Raw genomic sequence first — 15,346 nt, 5'->3', positions numbered from 1 at the left:
AACTACACAAATTAGAGATTATCACAAACAGTCATACATAGAAATAAAAATTGAAATTGGTGAACAGCATTCAAATCAACATTGTAGAGAGGCATATACATATACAATAACAAACCATTTATTTGCTGAGAACCCTCTCCAAGATAGAGGACAAGAGAAGAGAAGAGAGTACGAGAGAGGGATAAGAGGAAGTGTGACACAGCAGGGCGACAACGACAAGGAGGAGGAGGAACAAGGACCATGGGAGTACCGGGTGGTGGCGGGGTTTGTGATGGTGACTCACAAGGAGAAAATCATTTTATTTTTAAAATAACGACGATTAAAAACTATTATTTATATAAAAAAAATGGTTAAAATTCACAATTTTAATAATATTAGTTTAATTGGACGGAAATAATTAAATTGATATATTATAAAAATTAAATCTTTGATAACTAATTAGAAGAAGAAAAGAAAGGAAAGATTTTGATTTGGTGATGAAGGTTGGAGCATTTCACTGAGTTATATAAAAGGCGTGGCTTGTGGGCTGTGTAGAACTCAAATCGATCAAATAAATGGCTACTGAACATGAAGACGATTTCAAGGATGAGAAGAATCCCCGCCCCCTCGACGAGGATGACATCGCCCTTCTCAAAACCTATGTATGTATGCAACCAACACATCTCTTTTCATTCCATTACCAAATTAGGGTTTCTTTTCACCACTCTTTTAGCTATCAGCTCTTGTAATTGGGGTTCTGTTACTGCTGCTTCCCTAGTTATTCAATTTCCAACCATTTCACTACTCAACTGTACTTTGCATCCTGTTTCTTCTCTCTGTCATAGGGAAGCTGACTGATATGATATCTATTACTCCTTGTACTTGGTGGTTGAAAAATCCTTTTATAACAGACTTTGACTTTGGTTTATGCAGGGTTTGGGGCCTTATTCCACAAGCATAAAAAAAGTCGAGAAGGAAATCAAAGACATGGCAAAAAAGGTCAATGATTTATGTGGTATGTGTGAAATTGCCGTTCTGTCTCTCGCTAATGCTGACTGTAACATCTGAATCATCGTCTTTGTTAATAGAACATACTGATACAGATTGTATTCACTTATTGAAATCCTGTTGGAGGTTTTGCTGGCTTCGTCTGCCATAATTGCTTTTGCTTTGCCTTGCATCTTACTTCTGTTCTTTATTTCAAGCATATTCTTCTGTGGTTTTGCTTCTCATTCTCTGTAATAACAAAATCTCTATTTTGGACTTTGATTTGTTAAGTTTTAGCTCATGTATGAGCTAGTTATAAAATACTAGCCTTGTTTGTAAAATATAAGCCAACTTTCCTACATAATATGTTATGTACACTAATTTGATATATATATATATATATATATATATATATATATATATATATATATATATATATATATATATATATATATATATATATATATATATATATATATAATAAAATACTTGGATTATGTAATTTAATATCATATATTTATGGTTTCTACAATTAATATATAGTTATCAACAATTCCTAAAAATGTAGTTATCATATATCCTGTGCAGTATTTATTGTAACCTAACAGAATATCTATAATAACTTATCATGTGTAAGCAACATATACATTACTATATAGGATAATACAAGTGCAAGGAAAATTACCCATATAAATCTATGAATATAAATTCAGTTTAAGTTTTGTTCAATGTTATCATTTAGAAGATATTTTTCTTATCTGTCATATTTATCACATGTATGTCTTTCATCCTCTCCCGATCCTGTGTGAGATCTCAATTTTGACAACATTGGCCATTATTACTGATATTGTCAAATGATATTAATAATCCCCCGTTTATTCCTTTTCTGTGTTAGATTTATTCTTGGTAGCTTTAGTTTGCTGTCATCAATCATCAACCATGATAAATGACCAAATGAGTTGATAATTGGTATTTTGGGGATTTGCTGATTGTTTTAATTGCACAAACTGCATACAATCTTGTGTACTTTTGTAAATGTTAGATTTCTTTTGTTGTTGTAGGTATCAAGGAGTCTGATACTGGTTTAGCTGCACCAAGCCAGTGGGATCTTGTTTCTGATAAACAAATGATGCAGGAGGAGCAGCCTCTTCAGGTCATATTTTTGTAGATTTTGGTCGAAGTGCTTTTAATATTATGGGTGTTGCTAATGATGACTGTGTATTTAACAGGTAGCAAGGTGCACAAAGATCATAAATCCAAATTCAGAAGATGCCAAATATGTTATCAATGTGAAGCAGATTGCAAAGGTAATCTATATTTTCAACAATGTGAAGAAGATGCCAAACTGTCCCATTGTTTCTCACCACATTTATCCTATATTCTTGGTTTGAAGATGTTAGACTTCACTTACTGTTATGAAATTGTCAATGGGTTGGCAAAGCTGTTGATTCTTTTCTTTATGCTGTCAGGACTAATAATCCTTCTGCGTTCTTTTTATGACAGTTTGTCGTTGGGCTGGGTGATAAAGTTTCACCTACCGACATTGAGGAAGGGATGCGTGTTGGGTATGTTCCAATCAGTAACTTTTGATGTTAAAATATTCCATGTTGAGAGAAGAAGGGGTATTCTAGTGTTATGCTGTCTGCTTGTCTGACTGAACTTCATTGCATCATTTCAGGGTTGATAGAAACAAATATCAGATTCAAATTCCACTGCCTCCAAAAATTGACCCTAGTGTTACCATGATGACAGTTGAAGAGAAGCCTGATGTGACATATAATGATGTTGGTGGTTGTAAGGAACAGATTGAAAAAATGCGAGAAGTAAGTGATTGGAAGTTCCCTTCATTTTTAATCTGTTATAATTGAGGATGCAAGTTACATGGCGCTAATTTATTTTTTTATATTTTATCTGCTAGGTTGTTGAGCTTCCCATGCTCCACCCAGAGAAATTCGTTAAGCTAGGAATTGATCCTCCAAAGGGTGTTCTTTGCTATGGTCCACCAGGGACTGGCAAAACACTTTTAGCTAGGGCTGTGGCTAATAGGACTGATGCTTGTTTTATAAGAGTTATTGGAAGTGAGCTAGTTCAGAAATATGTTGGTGAGGGTGCTCGAATGGTTCGTGAACTATTTCAGGTGAGAATGGCTAAGATGCACTTTTTTTTTAAATTTTTTTTCCCGTTATTTCCATGACATGATTTCATCGAACTAAAATTTTATGTCCTCTAGATGGCCCGTTCAAAGAAGGCATGCATTGTGTTTTTCGATGAAGTTGATGCAATTGGGGGTGCACGGTTTGATGATGGTGTTGGCGGTGATAATGAGGTTCAGCGCACTATGCTTGAAATTGTGAATCAGCTTGATGGGTTTGATGCTCGTGGAAACATCAAAGTCTTGATGGCAACTAACAGGTTTTCTGATTTGGCTATTATATGATGATTTTCACTTTAGTTCATACTCAGTTTTACTACAGATGTTCACTGTTAAGTCAAGAAAGTATCTCCAAGCATGCACTGTGCCATTATAAATAATCATTAATTAGAATGCAGTTAAAACGTTGTGGCAGACACCATTTATGACATTCACTTTAGGTGCTATAATTTGTTTACTTTGGGGTGTTAGGCTTTATATAACAAATTTTAGCTTTGAAATTTTACACACACAAAAAAAAAAAACATTTGTCTCACCATTTTAGTCCTTAATTAGAATGTTGTTAAAACATTGTTTTTCATTTCATGGCTAAGGTTTTTCCCCTCCTATATGGAATTTATTGCTGCTGGAGGGGCTGATCATTTATGGTATTTTGTTCACAATTTCCAGGCCTGACACTCTGGATCCAGCACTACTACGACCTGGACGATTGGATCGTAAAGTTGAATTTGGCCTTCCTGATTTAGAGAGTAGGACTCAGATATTCAAGATACACACAAGAACCATGAACTGTGAAAGGGATATCCGCTTTGAACTTTTAGCTCGGCTTTGCCCAAATTCTACTGGTAAGAACACCTTCTAAACTTGGTATCTTGTACTTTTTCTTGATATAGTCGTGTACTTTGTATGTTGCTTTATATTTTTTGACCATCAATTTTTTTGGTTTCTTTTAGCATATGGTGTAGTATGCTTTCTGCCGAAAACTTGTTCCTATTTTGAGGGATTTCTGCCATTCCCTTTCTTCCCTATGACCCACGATTGAACATCGTGCTTCAGGCTTTGGGTAGTTTATAGAGATTGGTTTTTTGACCAGGATACTTTTTGGTTCTCTCCAGGAGCCGATATAAGGAGCGTTTGCACTGAAGCTGGTATGTATGCTATTCGAGCCAGAAGGAAGACCGTGACAGAGAAAGACTTCCTTGACGCAGTTAATAAAGTCATCAAAGGATACCAGAAGTTCAGTGCAACTCCAAAGTATATGGTCTACAACTGAGCTATTCTTTCCTCTAATTCCCAGAAACTATATTAGCGGTTGCCAGTGAAAATTTAAGGGCGCATGTTTCTTTCATTAGCAGTTTGTGAAATTCGTTTGTTTGGATGTTGAGCCCAAAATCTCTATGAAACGTTTTCAAATTGTTACATCCAAATTGTGTCTCGTTGCTTTTATTAAGAACACCAAGAGTAATTAATTATCAACTTACGCCGAGGTATGAATAATCATAAATGTTTTTAAAGTTTAAGTAGTGGGGTTTTTTGATATTAACGTCCGACAAATAGCGAACACAAGTGACTTATCTCCCGTCGTGGGTAACATTAATGGCTAGGATTTTTTTTTTCTTTCTCTCCTCCTTCCTTTTCCTCTTATGCACACCACCATAGAAGCCTCATAGCTGCCTCTCGCTGAACGAACTATTTGAACCGCACCTTTGAGGGTGCCTATGGTGGAGATGAACAGGTTCTGATGGTGGTTTGGTTGCTGGAATGTTAGGGTGGAGAAAGGGGGATGCGACTGGACAGAGAGAATTCAGAGAACGGTACACAGTCAGGGACATATAGGTGAAAACGTGGAAAAGAAGAAAAGTCAAACAAAAAACCTAAGCCCTTTGTTTTCAAATTTATTTGCCATGGTGGGAGACATGGTTCAAAATGATTATATCCAACTCTAGCCTCCCTGGTTAGAACCCAGCTCTAAAGTAGACTTTGGTTAACTTTTCTGTGCGTTGCCGAAACCATCTGAATATTAGATGAAACGAACTTGTGAGATGAATTAAAGTTAGTATTGTCCTCTATTGAATTTTATTGTCATCTATCGTTGGTACTTAGTGTGAAAGGCTGGTTACATTGCCAGTGCAACCGTTACTGTCATTGTAATAAGCTGATTTGGACAGGTTTACATAGGTATCAACAGAATATGGAACCCATCAATTCAAATTTGCAACTATTGGAAATTATATTACAAATAACCGAACTAGCTTGGGAGAAAAATATAACTACATTTGCTTTGGGATTTAGATGTCTCGTAGAACTGGCTCATCACTCCCTCGTTGGGATCCTCCATGATCACTACTACTAAATGTTCGCTTGCTCATGTTAGCTCGCTGCACTAGTCGCACCAGTGCTTGAACCACTTCTGACATCGGTGGTCGGAATTCTGGCTCCGGCTGCCCCAAATAATATAAACAAAAAATCACATGAACAAGCCATGCACAAATATTTCCCATCCACCCCCGTGGTTTCCCAAATCCATCCATATTTACAAAATCAATAAATTTTGGGTGAATCAAAACGTGTCTGACAGTACCTGAACGCAAAGAGCAATAACATCGGCAAATCGAGAAAGAGACTTAACAGGATATAACCCTTTCATTGCAGGATCAACCATTTTAGCCAATGCATCAATATCATGGAGTTGAGGTGTTGCCCATCGAACCAAAGACTGCTCAGATCTTGGCCTTGAGCTGTCATGGAATGTTTTGCAATCAGGAGACAACATTATTATTTGTGCATAATTTCAAAATCTGCAGAATATTGCTCAAAAACGTGAGAGCAGACATAAAGAAAACCATTAATTCACCTATCAAAAGGGTTCCGTCCACTGAGAAGTTCCAACATGACGACTCCAAAGCTGTAGACATCACTTTTCAAAGTATACTGACCAGACAAGGCAACTTCAGGTGCATCATATCCAGATCCAACATTATGATTCAATATCTGAATGTGAGACCAAGAGTTAGAACAATAATTTTATTGGGTTTGGTGTCACTAGGTAAAAGGAAAAGCTGCATTTGTTAAGAACATGATCAATATTCATTCTGAAGAGGAAAATAACTACAATATACATCCAAATCCAAAGGAAATGGAATATGTCAGACAAAATACAGATCTTCTTTCCCATATAGGTAAATTACACAGTATATTGTGGATTTGAACCCTCTGACACATCGCACATGGTTTACCTTGTTAGATTTAGAAGCTTGTCCAAAAAAGAACATTTCCTAATCAATTAACCCAAAGAGCCAACTATGCTCTTCTATTATTCTGTGATAAATAATAGCTGAACTGATTCATTTCTACAAATTACGGCATTCATAATATGAAAGTTATTCATGTAGTCACCTTCATATGGTCATGAAGACCACTAAAATATATTTGGAAGCATCCATGACAAACAGGAAATTCAAATTGACAAATTGATAATGATCAGCATAGCATAAATATATGTAGAAAACTAGCAACAGAAACAACAAAACCATGTTGGCCACACATAATACGATCAACTATAAAAACATAAATTCACAACATTATGTTCCAGAATTTTGTAAAGTCACCTGGTCGGCATTTGGAATATAACTTGCCAATCCACTATCTGAAAGATGAGGATTAAGTTCTGTATCAAGTAATATGTTGGCTGACTTAATATTCTTATGAACAACTGATGGCGAACTAACTTCATGTAGGTACCTAGCAAAAAAAAAAAAAGATTGTGGATAAAGTCTGGTCATTTGAGTCTCGAAGATAACATTTAAAAATCAGAAAGAAAAAAAAAAATCCATAAGTTGGTCATTTGCGGCAAACTAACTCCAACCACATGTTTCCACATTAAAAATCAGGAAAAAAAAATTCTATTGTAAGTAAAATGTTTAATTACTTCCATAGTTGGCACTTTCCTATTTAGGGACAGTGGATCAAATTTAAACTCAGTTACTATTTTCTTTCCAAACTATTTCTTCCTGTTTTCATATTTCCAAATTTGAACATTAGATAAAGTAACTATCCAGAGTCCACACATTTTTTTAATTAGGTAAAAAAAAAAGAGCAAGTTAGAAACTTATTTTTAAATCAGTCAAGCCCATACAGGTCAGCATGCAAGTTAGGCAGGAAGACAAGCAAAATACATAAAACAGAAAGATAGGAGAGGAAGGAGAGCTAATAAATCTGGGGGAAAATGATTTATATGATTCAAATATTGATCATGAATTAATGTGAAATTTCCTCACGAAAATGTAGTGTAAGAATCTTCTAATCCCATTAGCCCACAACTAACTTACTCTAGAGCACGTGCAGTCCCCAAAGCAATCTTGACACGGGAATTCCATATCAATGGTTTACTATATTCATCTGATAGGTGAAGGAAGTCATGCAGTGATCCATTTTTATGAAACTCATAGACCAAGAGGTGTTGTCCATACTCTGAGCAATAACCTACAAGCTCTGTCACATTTGGATGATGTAAATTGGAGATGTTTGAAATTATTTGTATAAAATCATCTGTCAAATCATTGGGAAGGATAGATGAATCTATCTTCTTCACTGCAAGAACCTGCAGAAAAATTCATGGTATTTAATGAGATATTAGCTATATCTGTAGTGTTCACACTTTACATGAAATGTTTTTCCAGACATCTTTGCTTCTTTTTCTTTTTTTTCCAGTTAAGGGAGGGAAAGTTGGAGATGAAGATACTGGAGACACTAAAATTAACATGACCTTATTTCATATCATCAATGCATGCATCCATGTGCTTGTGTATAGATACTACTCAGATTTGATCCACTTCCAGGGAAAATTAAATAATAACATGACACTAATCTGGGTATACTAATACTTGTCATTGGAATCAGACAGTGAAATTCCAGGAATACCTGTCCATCATCAAATTGAGCACGGTAAACACGCCCAAAAGATCCCTCGCCAACAAGGTGATCCACACTGAAGCTGCCAGTAGCAATCTGCAGTTCAGCAATAGAATATGATTTCACATTTGCAGGAGCTGTTACAGTCTTCTTCACAATTGTGGGCCTCTTGGAGAATTCTTCATCATCAAATGATTTATGACGGTCAATAGGTGGGGGTTTAAGATTTATTGAGGCAGAAGTATCAAACGTCTTCAAGTCTGTTACAGAGGAAGTTTGCATGGACTTTTCTTCTGCATTATGGCACATATGTCAATTTGGATACGTAAGTCGAAAAGCAAAACAATATGCCAAATGTTGAATTGCAAGCTTTAATTTGGTAAGAACCATATTACTATATAAAAAAAAAGACAGGCTGGTCATGTTCTTAAAAAAAAAAGTTTGGCAATTTTATAACAGATTTCTCTAGTCTAGTGGCCATAAAGATGTCTTCCGTGTCAAGCATGCACCAGTTCCTGGAAAAGTGTGTTAAGTAACCTACTACTATCTACAGAACAAATTATCCTAGCTCCTGAACACAGAGGAAGACATCTGAAAATACAGAAAACTGAGAACAAGTTCACAAAGGAAAAGAACCAGAAAAGCATAACAATAGGATCCCAAATACCAGGGCACTCCCAAACCCAAGCGTCCCAGATGCACTCAATTCTTACCTAACCACTCGCACCCCACAACTCCCCCCTCCCCTAAAAAAAATACAATCACCTTTATCCTACATTCAGCATGACTTTCACTCATTAGCTCATCCCTCCTAACCAGCTAGCCATTTACCAAAATGATGATGCAATTGCAAAACTCATTTATCAAAAGCAGATCAAGAATGAGAATAACCAATACAGTAGGTGGCTTCTGCAAATATAACTAACCTATAAAGTGCAAAACTACGAAAATGAAAAATGCTACAAATATAACAATTAAGCAACATAAAAATAAGGATGACCTCATCATTGAAAAAAAAAAAGATCTTTAAATAGTATGCAAGATGCAGACCATGCACTTCATTTGAAGGAAGTGGAGCAAAGGACTGATTATCCTGCTTTTCTAAATCAGAAGATGACTTCTTGGATTTTCTCTTCACCAGAAAGAATGCTACTATTGCCCCCACAACTATGACAGAGATCACAATTCCGGCTATGGCACCACCTCCTGTACCAGATTTTTTTCCCTCGTCAATTGAGCTGCTGCCAGTGGCAGTATCTGAGGGGGTGGTGCTTCCACCACCAGACTTGTGGTGCTGGTTGCTTTTAGGTGCTGGAGGTGTCCCAGGAGGAGGTGGGGGTGCAGGCCCTGAGCTCCATGCATTACCACCGGTCCTATTGTTAAATTTGTCCAATATTAGAGTTTTACAGAAATTTATGATGAACATTTGATTCCTAGTTCCCAAATTGCTTATAATAGGAAAAGCTTACTGTAGGTTTATGTTCTTCAACTGTTCTGGTATCCATCCAGTAAAATTATTATTTTCCACATTCCTGAGAATAATTTAAGATAATAAATACAATTGGCTTTAGTTTTTATTTATTTATGGAAATAGGGTATTCCAGCTATGTTATATGATACAACAGAGACGCACAGATTATCCAGAGGCAGATTAGCAAGGACATCAATAGTGCCTGTAAACTGGTTATTTTGCAGATACCTTCACAATTGTAAACATATCAACTTAGAGTGCAATTAATAACATGTAAAGTATTAACAGAAAACATCAACAGTTAGAATATTTACATGGTGGTTATGCGTGAAAGTGAGCTCATAGTCTGAGGGAGGTCACCTGTTAGAAAATTGAAAGAGAGATCCCTGCAATAAAAGAATTTAACCCACTTGTCCATGATTTGTTACCAAGAACCAAAAGTAGCCTCAGTTGTAAAGAGTATGTAAATCAGAAAATTACCAAAACCATATGACATGAGATAATGCAAATCACAAGCAAAATGTCCTAAAATGCAATAAAAAATAATAGTGAAACTATTACACTGCACATACAAAATGTTACTTAGTCCAGAGAAACATCATTAAAACATACACGGTCAAAAGGATCATGACTTTATTGTCAAGGTAACAATAACTTGACAGCCATTTAGACTAATTTTTAATGCAGCTGAAGGGTAGGAGGAAATCTCACAATGTGGAGAGAGTAGAAAGATTAAGAAAGTCAACACCCAGTCCTTGCTGGAGCTGATTGTGACTAAAATTCCTGCATAAAAAACCAAAAAAAAAAATAAAATTACTCCAGGTGCTTCTTGTGGTGGTTGATACAAATGATAAATTTACAAGAAGAAAATTACACACAGGTCAGTAAGAGCAGTCAAGTTAGAAATCGAATAAGGTACTGTCCCTGTGATGTTGTTATAAGCAAGATTTCTGCATACAAAGAACTAAGAATGTTACAAATCATAATATCATAAATAAAATACACTAAAGAGGAACAACCCCATATATATAGAAACATACAAGTGCTGCAAATATGGAGGAAGTTGGTACGGTATGCTGCCACCAAGACTGTTGCTACTCATGTCTCTGCAAAAATTTACAAGGTCACAACAATAGTAGCAATGCATATATTTAAGGAAAGAGATCATTAATCTTACACGTAGGTCAAAGATGTCAAGACTTGTAATCCATAAGGCAACGATCCAGTTAGTCCAAGATTAGATAACTTACTGAGAAGTAACAAACAAGATTCATGAAAAAAAATCAGCATTAAAGCCTAAAATGTAATCATGATCAAGTGATATAAAGTGAAGAGGAGAGTGGGACTATACATCTCTGTAACACGATTGCCAGAGCAAGTAATGCCTTTCCAAGATTGTCCACATGGATCATCACCATTAGGAGGCCAACCTAGCTGGGGTGGTGAGTTCATATTTTGAAACAAAAATCTCACAGCAGCAGCTGCATCAAACACTCGGAAATTCTTTTTTTAAAAAAAACTCAGCAACCCCAAGACATAAATTATGGAAATTCATTATCTAATAGGTTATATCCTCACCACCATCCGTTTTACATATTTCAAGGTATAGATTACTCTTCAGGCAAAACTAATCCAATATGATAGAATCCCTGAATATACTACTTCAGGCATAAGTGAATGAATTGGAGCTTAGACTTGAATACAAATTCAAAAAAGGTTTGCTGACAATGAATTGGTTATTCATGTTATCGACTATAAAAGCTGCACATTTATAAGCATCAAAGGGTAAAAAAAAAAAATAAGGAAACCCACCTTTTACCTATGATTCGCAAAATAATTTCTTAGATGGAAGTAGTATGGCTAGGAGATTATTAAATTTTTCCGTGCGCATAGATATAAGTTATAATAGCATTAGTGAATACTAGGGCACCGGAAGAAAAACCATTCAAAATTATATCCCTGAGCCAGTAGCCCAGTACCAAAACAGAAATTTCAAGGATCAAGATGCACCACATACAAGTTCATATTTGGGGATGTCAATGAGAATTTTAAAAGTTCACCAAGCAAGCATCTTAGACTTTCTGAAGGGTCACAAAAGTAAAACAATTAGGACATGTACAGGATTAAATTAGGCACGAACTATATGATACAAAAAGAAAGTAAAACAAGCTTATTTAAGCCCTGCAAGTGTACTCACATCTTAGATAGATAGCTAAAACCTGCAAGACTATATGCTAGTGATTTGCAAATCAGAAGTTAGAATGGTCGGCAGGCCTAGTAGTCTTGTGTGTTAATTATTTTAATCACTTTGTATGAATTACTTCAAATCCCATATTTGAAATATGGCAGCTCAAAATGTGCTATTATGGGATTAAAGTCATCCATGACCATGAATAACATTGATTTGAATATTGGAATTAGGCACAAGTGAAGCTAAGACATTTCTAGGTTACCGTTCATGATATTAAGCATTTAATCTCAGGATACAAGGGAATGCTGAGAGGAGAGATATTATAAGAATGGTTCCAAAGTCCAGGAGGGCCAGCTGCAGCAAAGGGCTTGCAACAACCAAAAAATATTTATCGCACATGCTCTAGTCTAGTGCTTCGTTAAGATTGCTATTTAGTCCCTTTGGGGAACATGAGGCAGTGTTTAAGTGCCTTTTCACTGCTTATCTCTTAGAATTTATAGTTGTATTTAATTTAATTGCGTAACATAATACACAAAGGATTTGCTTGCACGTCAAACAGAACACAAAAATATTGAAGAAGTCAATGGAAGGGGATGAAAGAGAAAGAGTGTCGGCAAACTATAAAACAGACACACACACCAGGAAAAAAAACTTCTTACAGCATTAAAATATCAGAAAGAAATAATTAGAAAAACATCTTCTTTTTCTCAGACTCTGAATGTGTTGTCTGTGCACTATTACATAAAATTCTTGACATTTGATCCATAGTTGGTAAAAGTTAATGGGGAGGTGGAGGAAGAGGCATTGAACATTTCCCTGATCAAAAGTAGAGGGAGAGGAGCTTTATACACGGAAAAGGAAAAGCCATGGAAAGAAGTGAGACCTCCATCCATGCCCATCAACAACCGAATAATGCAAAAGACTTGATATAAGGATTGATTATGATATATTTAGCACTTAGAAGAACATATATACCTTAAAAATGACGCAAGGGAAGGTAACCAATTCCAAAATAGTAAGAACCGACAATCAAGTACACAGAACATATAGCTCAAACTGGAAAGGAAAAAAAAAGTCATTCATTTGTTGAGATCAGTGGCATGCAAAGCAAAAGGCACCCCACCGAAAAAGCCAACAAACTGTCTAAAAACAGTAATAATCAGGGTAATAGAACTGATATGAGCCGCTCAATAGATCAGCTACAAAGCTTCTCATTGTTTCAGAATAAAAAAAAAGAAAACAGATTGTCAGAACAGTTCAAAGCAGATAAATGAGATTGAAAACTAAACTAAACAAAACCCATTGAAATAAAGAAGAGAGCAAGAATAGCACAATGCAAAAATCAACAATAAGTGAGAGTGAAAGAAGACACTAACCATCATTTGGATCTGTGGCGGCAGTGGCACCATTGGGCATCCAACATAGAATGCAGGTGGTGATGCACACCAACAACCTTTGAAACTCTACCATCTTACAAAATTCTTCCTACCCAGAAAGCTGAAAGGGATTTGCAGTCACCCGTTTATGCCAAGTTCCAATTTTTATTTTATAGGTCTATGCTAATGCTGCCCCCATAGCCAAGTAAAGCTGGCTAGCACGAATTGCCAGAAGAATCCAAAGCCACAGAAATTTTATTTACTTTATCACAGTCACAGTGTCTCCCTCAGTATGTGTATATATATGTAAATAAATTTATAATTCAATAGTATTACATTACATTACTATAAATAATAATGATTTTACTTTTGGAGTTCTATGGAATTGAGTAAGAACGAAAAATTTTGTGGAGCTTGGTTCTTCTGTTCTGGATTTTTCTTTTGCTAATTGAATAGGCCAATTCAAGTAGCTTTCACAAATACAATACACGGACATGAATGAAAGTCACGTTTCTAAAAATTTATTATATAATAACATTCATTTTCTATTATTTATTTATTTAATATTTATAATATATGTATTGCCGTATTGGTTAATAAGCGAGAACTGGTATATGTGTGGCTTTCGTGCCAACGGCTAAGCGAATCCTGAAGGGAAGTCAAAGATATCAATCACTTAAAATGACCGACAAGGAAAAATTAATAAATTACGAAAAGGAAGTGATGCAAAACATTTATCTTTGTCTAATTTTAAAGATGGAATTGAAGTATTTTTTTTTAATTAATTATAATGGAAAAAGACGTTTGAACTAATGCCACCATTTCTAATGGCCTTTGTTTCGGGTTCAATTATTTCATATAGATTCTGGGATCATAATAATTAATAATGTGTGTCTAGGTCTAAGGAAATGAAGCCAAGTTTTGTACTGGACACGCTCAAGTGTTCGACGACAGACATTGAAGCAACAGATTCGGACAAGCTAAATATAACTTTGACTTACATATTTTTTTTCCTGACTAAATTTAATTTTAATTCTGTAAAAATATTTGTTAACTTTAAATTTCATAAATTTAAATATTTTAAAATACTTATTATTATTATTATTTAATAATTTGTTGCATATATTTAGACATATCATCTCAATAATTATCATAAAACGACGTATATAATGTGATATATTTCGATAAATATCACATCATCGAAGAGATACTTAAAAAAAAATCATAAAAACTCAAACTTTACAAAATAAAAGTAAGTAATAAAGATTAAAAACGTATCATATCCTATTACTTTCTTAGAATTTTATGATGCAACAACTCTGGGAGAAGTAGCTCGGAGAGGGAAGGATTATAGGCCGAAGAAGTAATTGCATGTTGTACGTGTAAAATAGTTTCAAACTCTGTCAATATATCTGTAAAAATTAAATTAATTATAATACACTCACACTGTAAATTTTTGTTATATTATCATTTAATAAAAAATATCAAATATAATAAAATTGTTAACTTTCATAATAAATAATAATTAGTTTATTACTTTAAAAATTATATCTAAAATAATTCATAATTAATTGATAAACTATCTATAATATATTTTTTTAAAACTTATGATATATATTTTTTTTGTTCATAAATAATTCATTATTACTCCTTTTTTGCTTCACCTCCTTCTTTTCCCATTTGGCTTACAGCCACATTAAAAATGTGCAACCTTTTCTATTTTTTTCGCTCTCCCCATCCTTAAACACAAGGCAATTACCCAAATTTTGAATTCTGATTTGGAAAAAAATAATCTGATTTCGGATACTTCTTATCCATTATATAGCATGTTTGTTTAAATTTGAGTGAGAAAAATAATTATTAAAAAACTGAATGAAAAATATTTAATAAAACAGTTATTGAACTAATTCATAAATGTAAAATAATATAAAGTTACCTGTTTATATGATTTTTTATATAATTCTTTATTTTGTAGATAATAAATATATTTTTAGGTACTTAAAATATTGAATTGTATATTTAATTTTAAACTTATTATTTTTTGTTTAAAAATCAAACTTGTTATTAAAAATTATAATAGTGTAATAATTAAAATGAATATTTTAACATTAAAGAAGATAGTAAATGAAGAATTTTATTAGGATATTAAGAAGAAATTATAATAAATTATAAACTCAAAGCTTAATTTAAATAACACCCAAGAAAAAAAACACTTTAAATTAATAAGATAAATTCATTTTGGCAAAAATATTTTTTTTTTATTTTTATTCTTTACCTTT

At 34.2% G+C, this 15,346-nt stretch overlaps 2 protein-coding genes across 6 annotated transcripts; one reads left to right on the top strand and one right to left on the bottom strand.

Moving 5' to 3' along the window:
• The first annotated feature begins 436 nt into the window (after nucleotides 1–436).
• Nucleotides 437–4,594, top strand: LOC114400427 (26S proteasome regulatory subunit 7-like). Of its 3 annotated transcripts, none has more exons than XM_028362865.1 (10): nucleotides 437–641; nucleotides 913–994; nucleotides 2,028–2,119; nucleotides 2,196–2,273; nucleotides 2,470–2,531; nucleotides 2,645–2,789; nucleotides 2,885–3,103; nucleotides 3,197–3,378; nucleotides 3,788–3,963; nucleotides 4,234–4,594. In XM_028362865.1, the coding sequence occupies exons 1-10, from the start codon at nucleotides 555–557 to the stop codon at nucleotides 4,389–4,391; spliced, it is 1,281 nt and encodes a 426-aa protein (XP_028218666.1). In that variant the 5' UTR covers nucleotides 437–554; the 3' UTR covers nucleotides 4,392–4,594. The 3 variants fall into 3 exon arrangements, with proteins under 3 accessions (XP_028218666.1, XP_028218668.1, XP_028218667.1); XM_028362867.1 differs by having other exon boundaries at nucleotides 479–641; nucleotides 4,212–4,343; XM_028362866.1 differs by lacking the exon at nucleotides 4,234–4,594 and adding an exon at nucleotides 4,072–4,196 and having other exon boundaries at nucleotides 479–641.
• A 567-nt stretch (nucleotides 4,595–5,161) lies between these two features.
• Nucleotides 5,162–13,507, bottom strand: LOC114400425 (protein STRUBBELIG-RECEPTOR FAMILY 6-like). 3 transcript variants are annotated; one of them, XM_028362863.1, is made up of 16 exons: nucleotides 13,068–13,507; nucleotides 10,852–11,003; nucleotides 10,678–10,749; nucleotides 10,541–10,606; nucleotides 10,379–10,450; nucleotides 10,212–10,283; nucleotides 9,815–9,886; nucleotides 9,663–9,728; nucleotides 9,499–9,561; nucleotides 9,080–9,402; nucleotides 8,039–8,322; nucleotides 7,447–7,718; nucleotides 6,727–6,859; nucleotides 5,973–6,109; nucleotides 5,700–5,856; nucleotides 5,162–5,559 (listed from the first exon to the last, which is right to left on the bottom strand). In XM_028362863.1, the coding sequence occupies exons 1-16, from the start codon at nucleotides 13,098–13,100 to the stop codon at nucleotides 5,407–5,409; spliced, it is 2,127 nt and encodes a 708-aa protein (XP_028218664.1). In that variant the 5' UTR covers nucleotides 13,101–13,507; the 3' UTR covers nucleotides 5,162–5,406. The 3 variants fall into 3 exon arrangements, with proteins under 3 accessions (XP_028218664.1, XP_028218663.1, XP_028218665.1); XM_028362862.1 differs by having other exon boundaries at nucleotides 10,852–10,981; nucleotides 13,068–13,506; XM_028362864.1 differs by lacking the exon at nucleotides 9,663–9,728 and having other exon boundaries at nucleotides 10,852–10,981.
• Between the last annotated feature and the right edge of the window lie 1,839 nt (nucleotides 13,508–15,346).

The sequence above is a fragment of the Glycine soja genome, chromosome 19 (assembly GCF_004193775.1).
Source record: "Glycine soja cultivar W05 chromosome 19, ASM419377v2, whole genome shotgun sequence".
Classification (NCBI taxonomy): domain Eukaryota; kingdom Viridiplantae; phylum Streptophyta; class Magnoliopsida; order Fabales; family Fabaceae; genus Glycine; species Glycine soja.
Note: the sequence above shows the minus strand (reverse complement) of the source record. Positions and strands in the feature narration are given on the sequence as shown.

Excerpts from the sequence above, each read along its gene's own strand:
- LOC114400427 (XM_028362865.1), top strand. The coding sequence starts at position 555 with ATGGCTACTGAACATGAAGACGATTTCAAGGATGAGAAGAATCCCCGC. Across the intron at positions 2,120-2,195 it reads AGGAGGAGCAGCCTCTTCAG|GTAGCAAGGTGCACAAAGAT; the intron begins GTCATATTTTTG and ends TGTATTTAACAG. Across the intron at positions 3,964-4,233 it reads GCTTTGCCCAAATTCTACTG|GAGCCGATATAAGGAGCGTT; the intron begins GTAAGAACACCT and ends GGTTCTCTCCAG.
- LOC114400425 (XM_028362862.1), bottom strand. The coding sequence starts at position 13,161 with ATGGTAGAGTTTCAAAGGTTGTTGGTGTGCATCACCACCTGCATTCTA. Across the intron at positions 10,607-10,677 it reads TTGACATCTTTGACCTACGT|AGACATGAGTAGCAACAGTC; the intron begins GTAAGATTAATG and ends AAATTTTTGCAG. Across the intron at positions 5,857-5,972 it reads GGACGGAACCCTTTTGATAG|CTCAAGGCCAAGATCTGAGC; the intron begins GTGAATTAATGG and ends ATTCCATGACAG.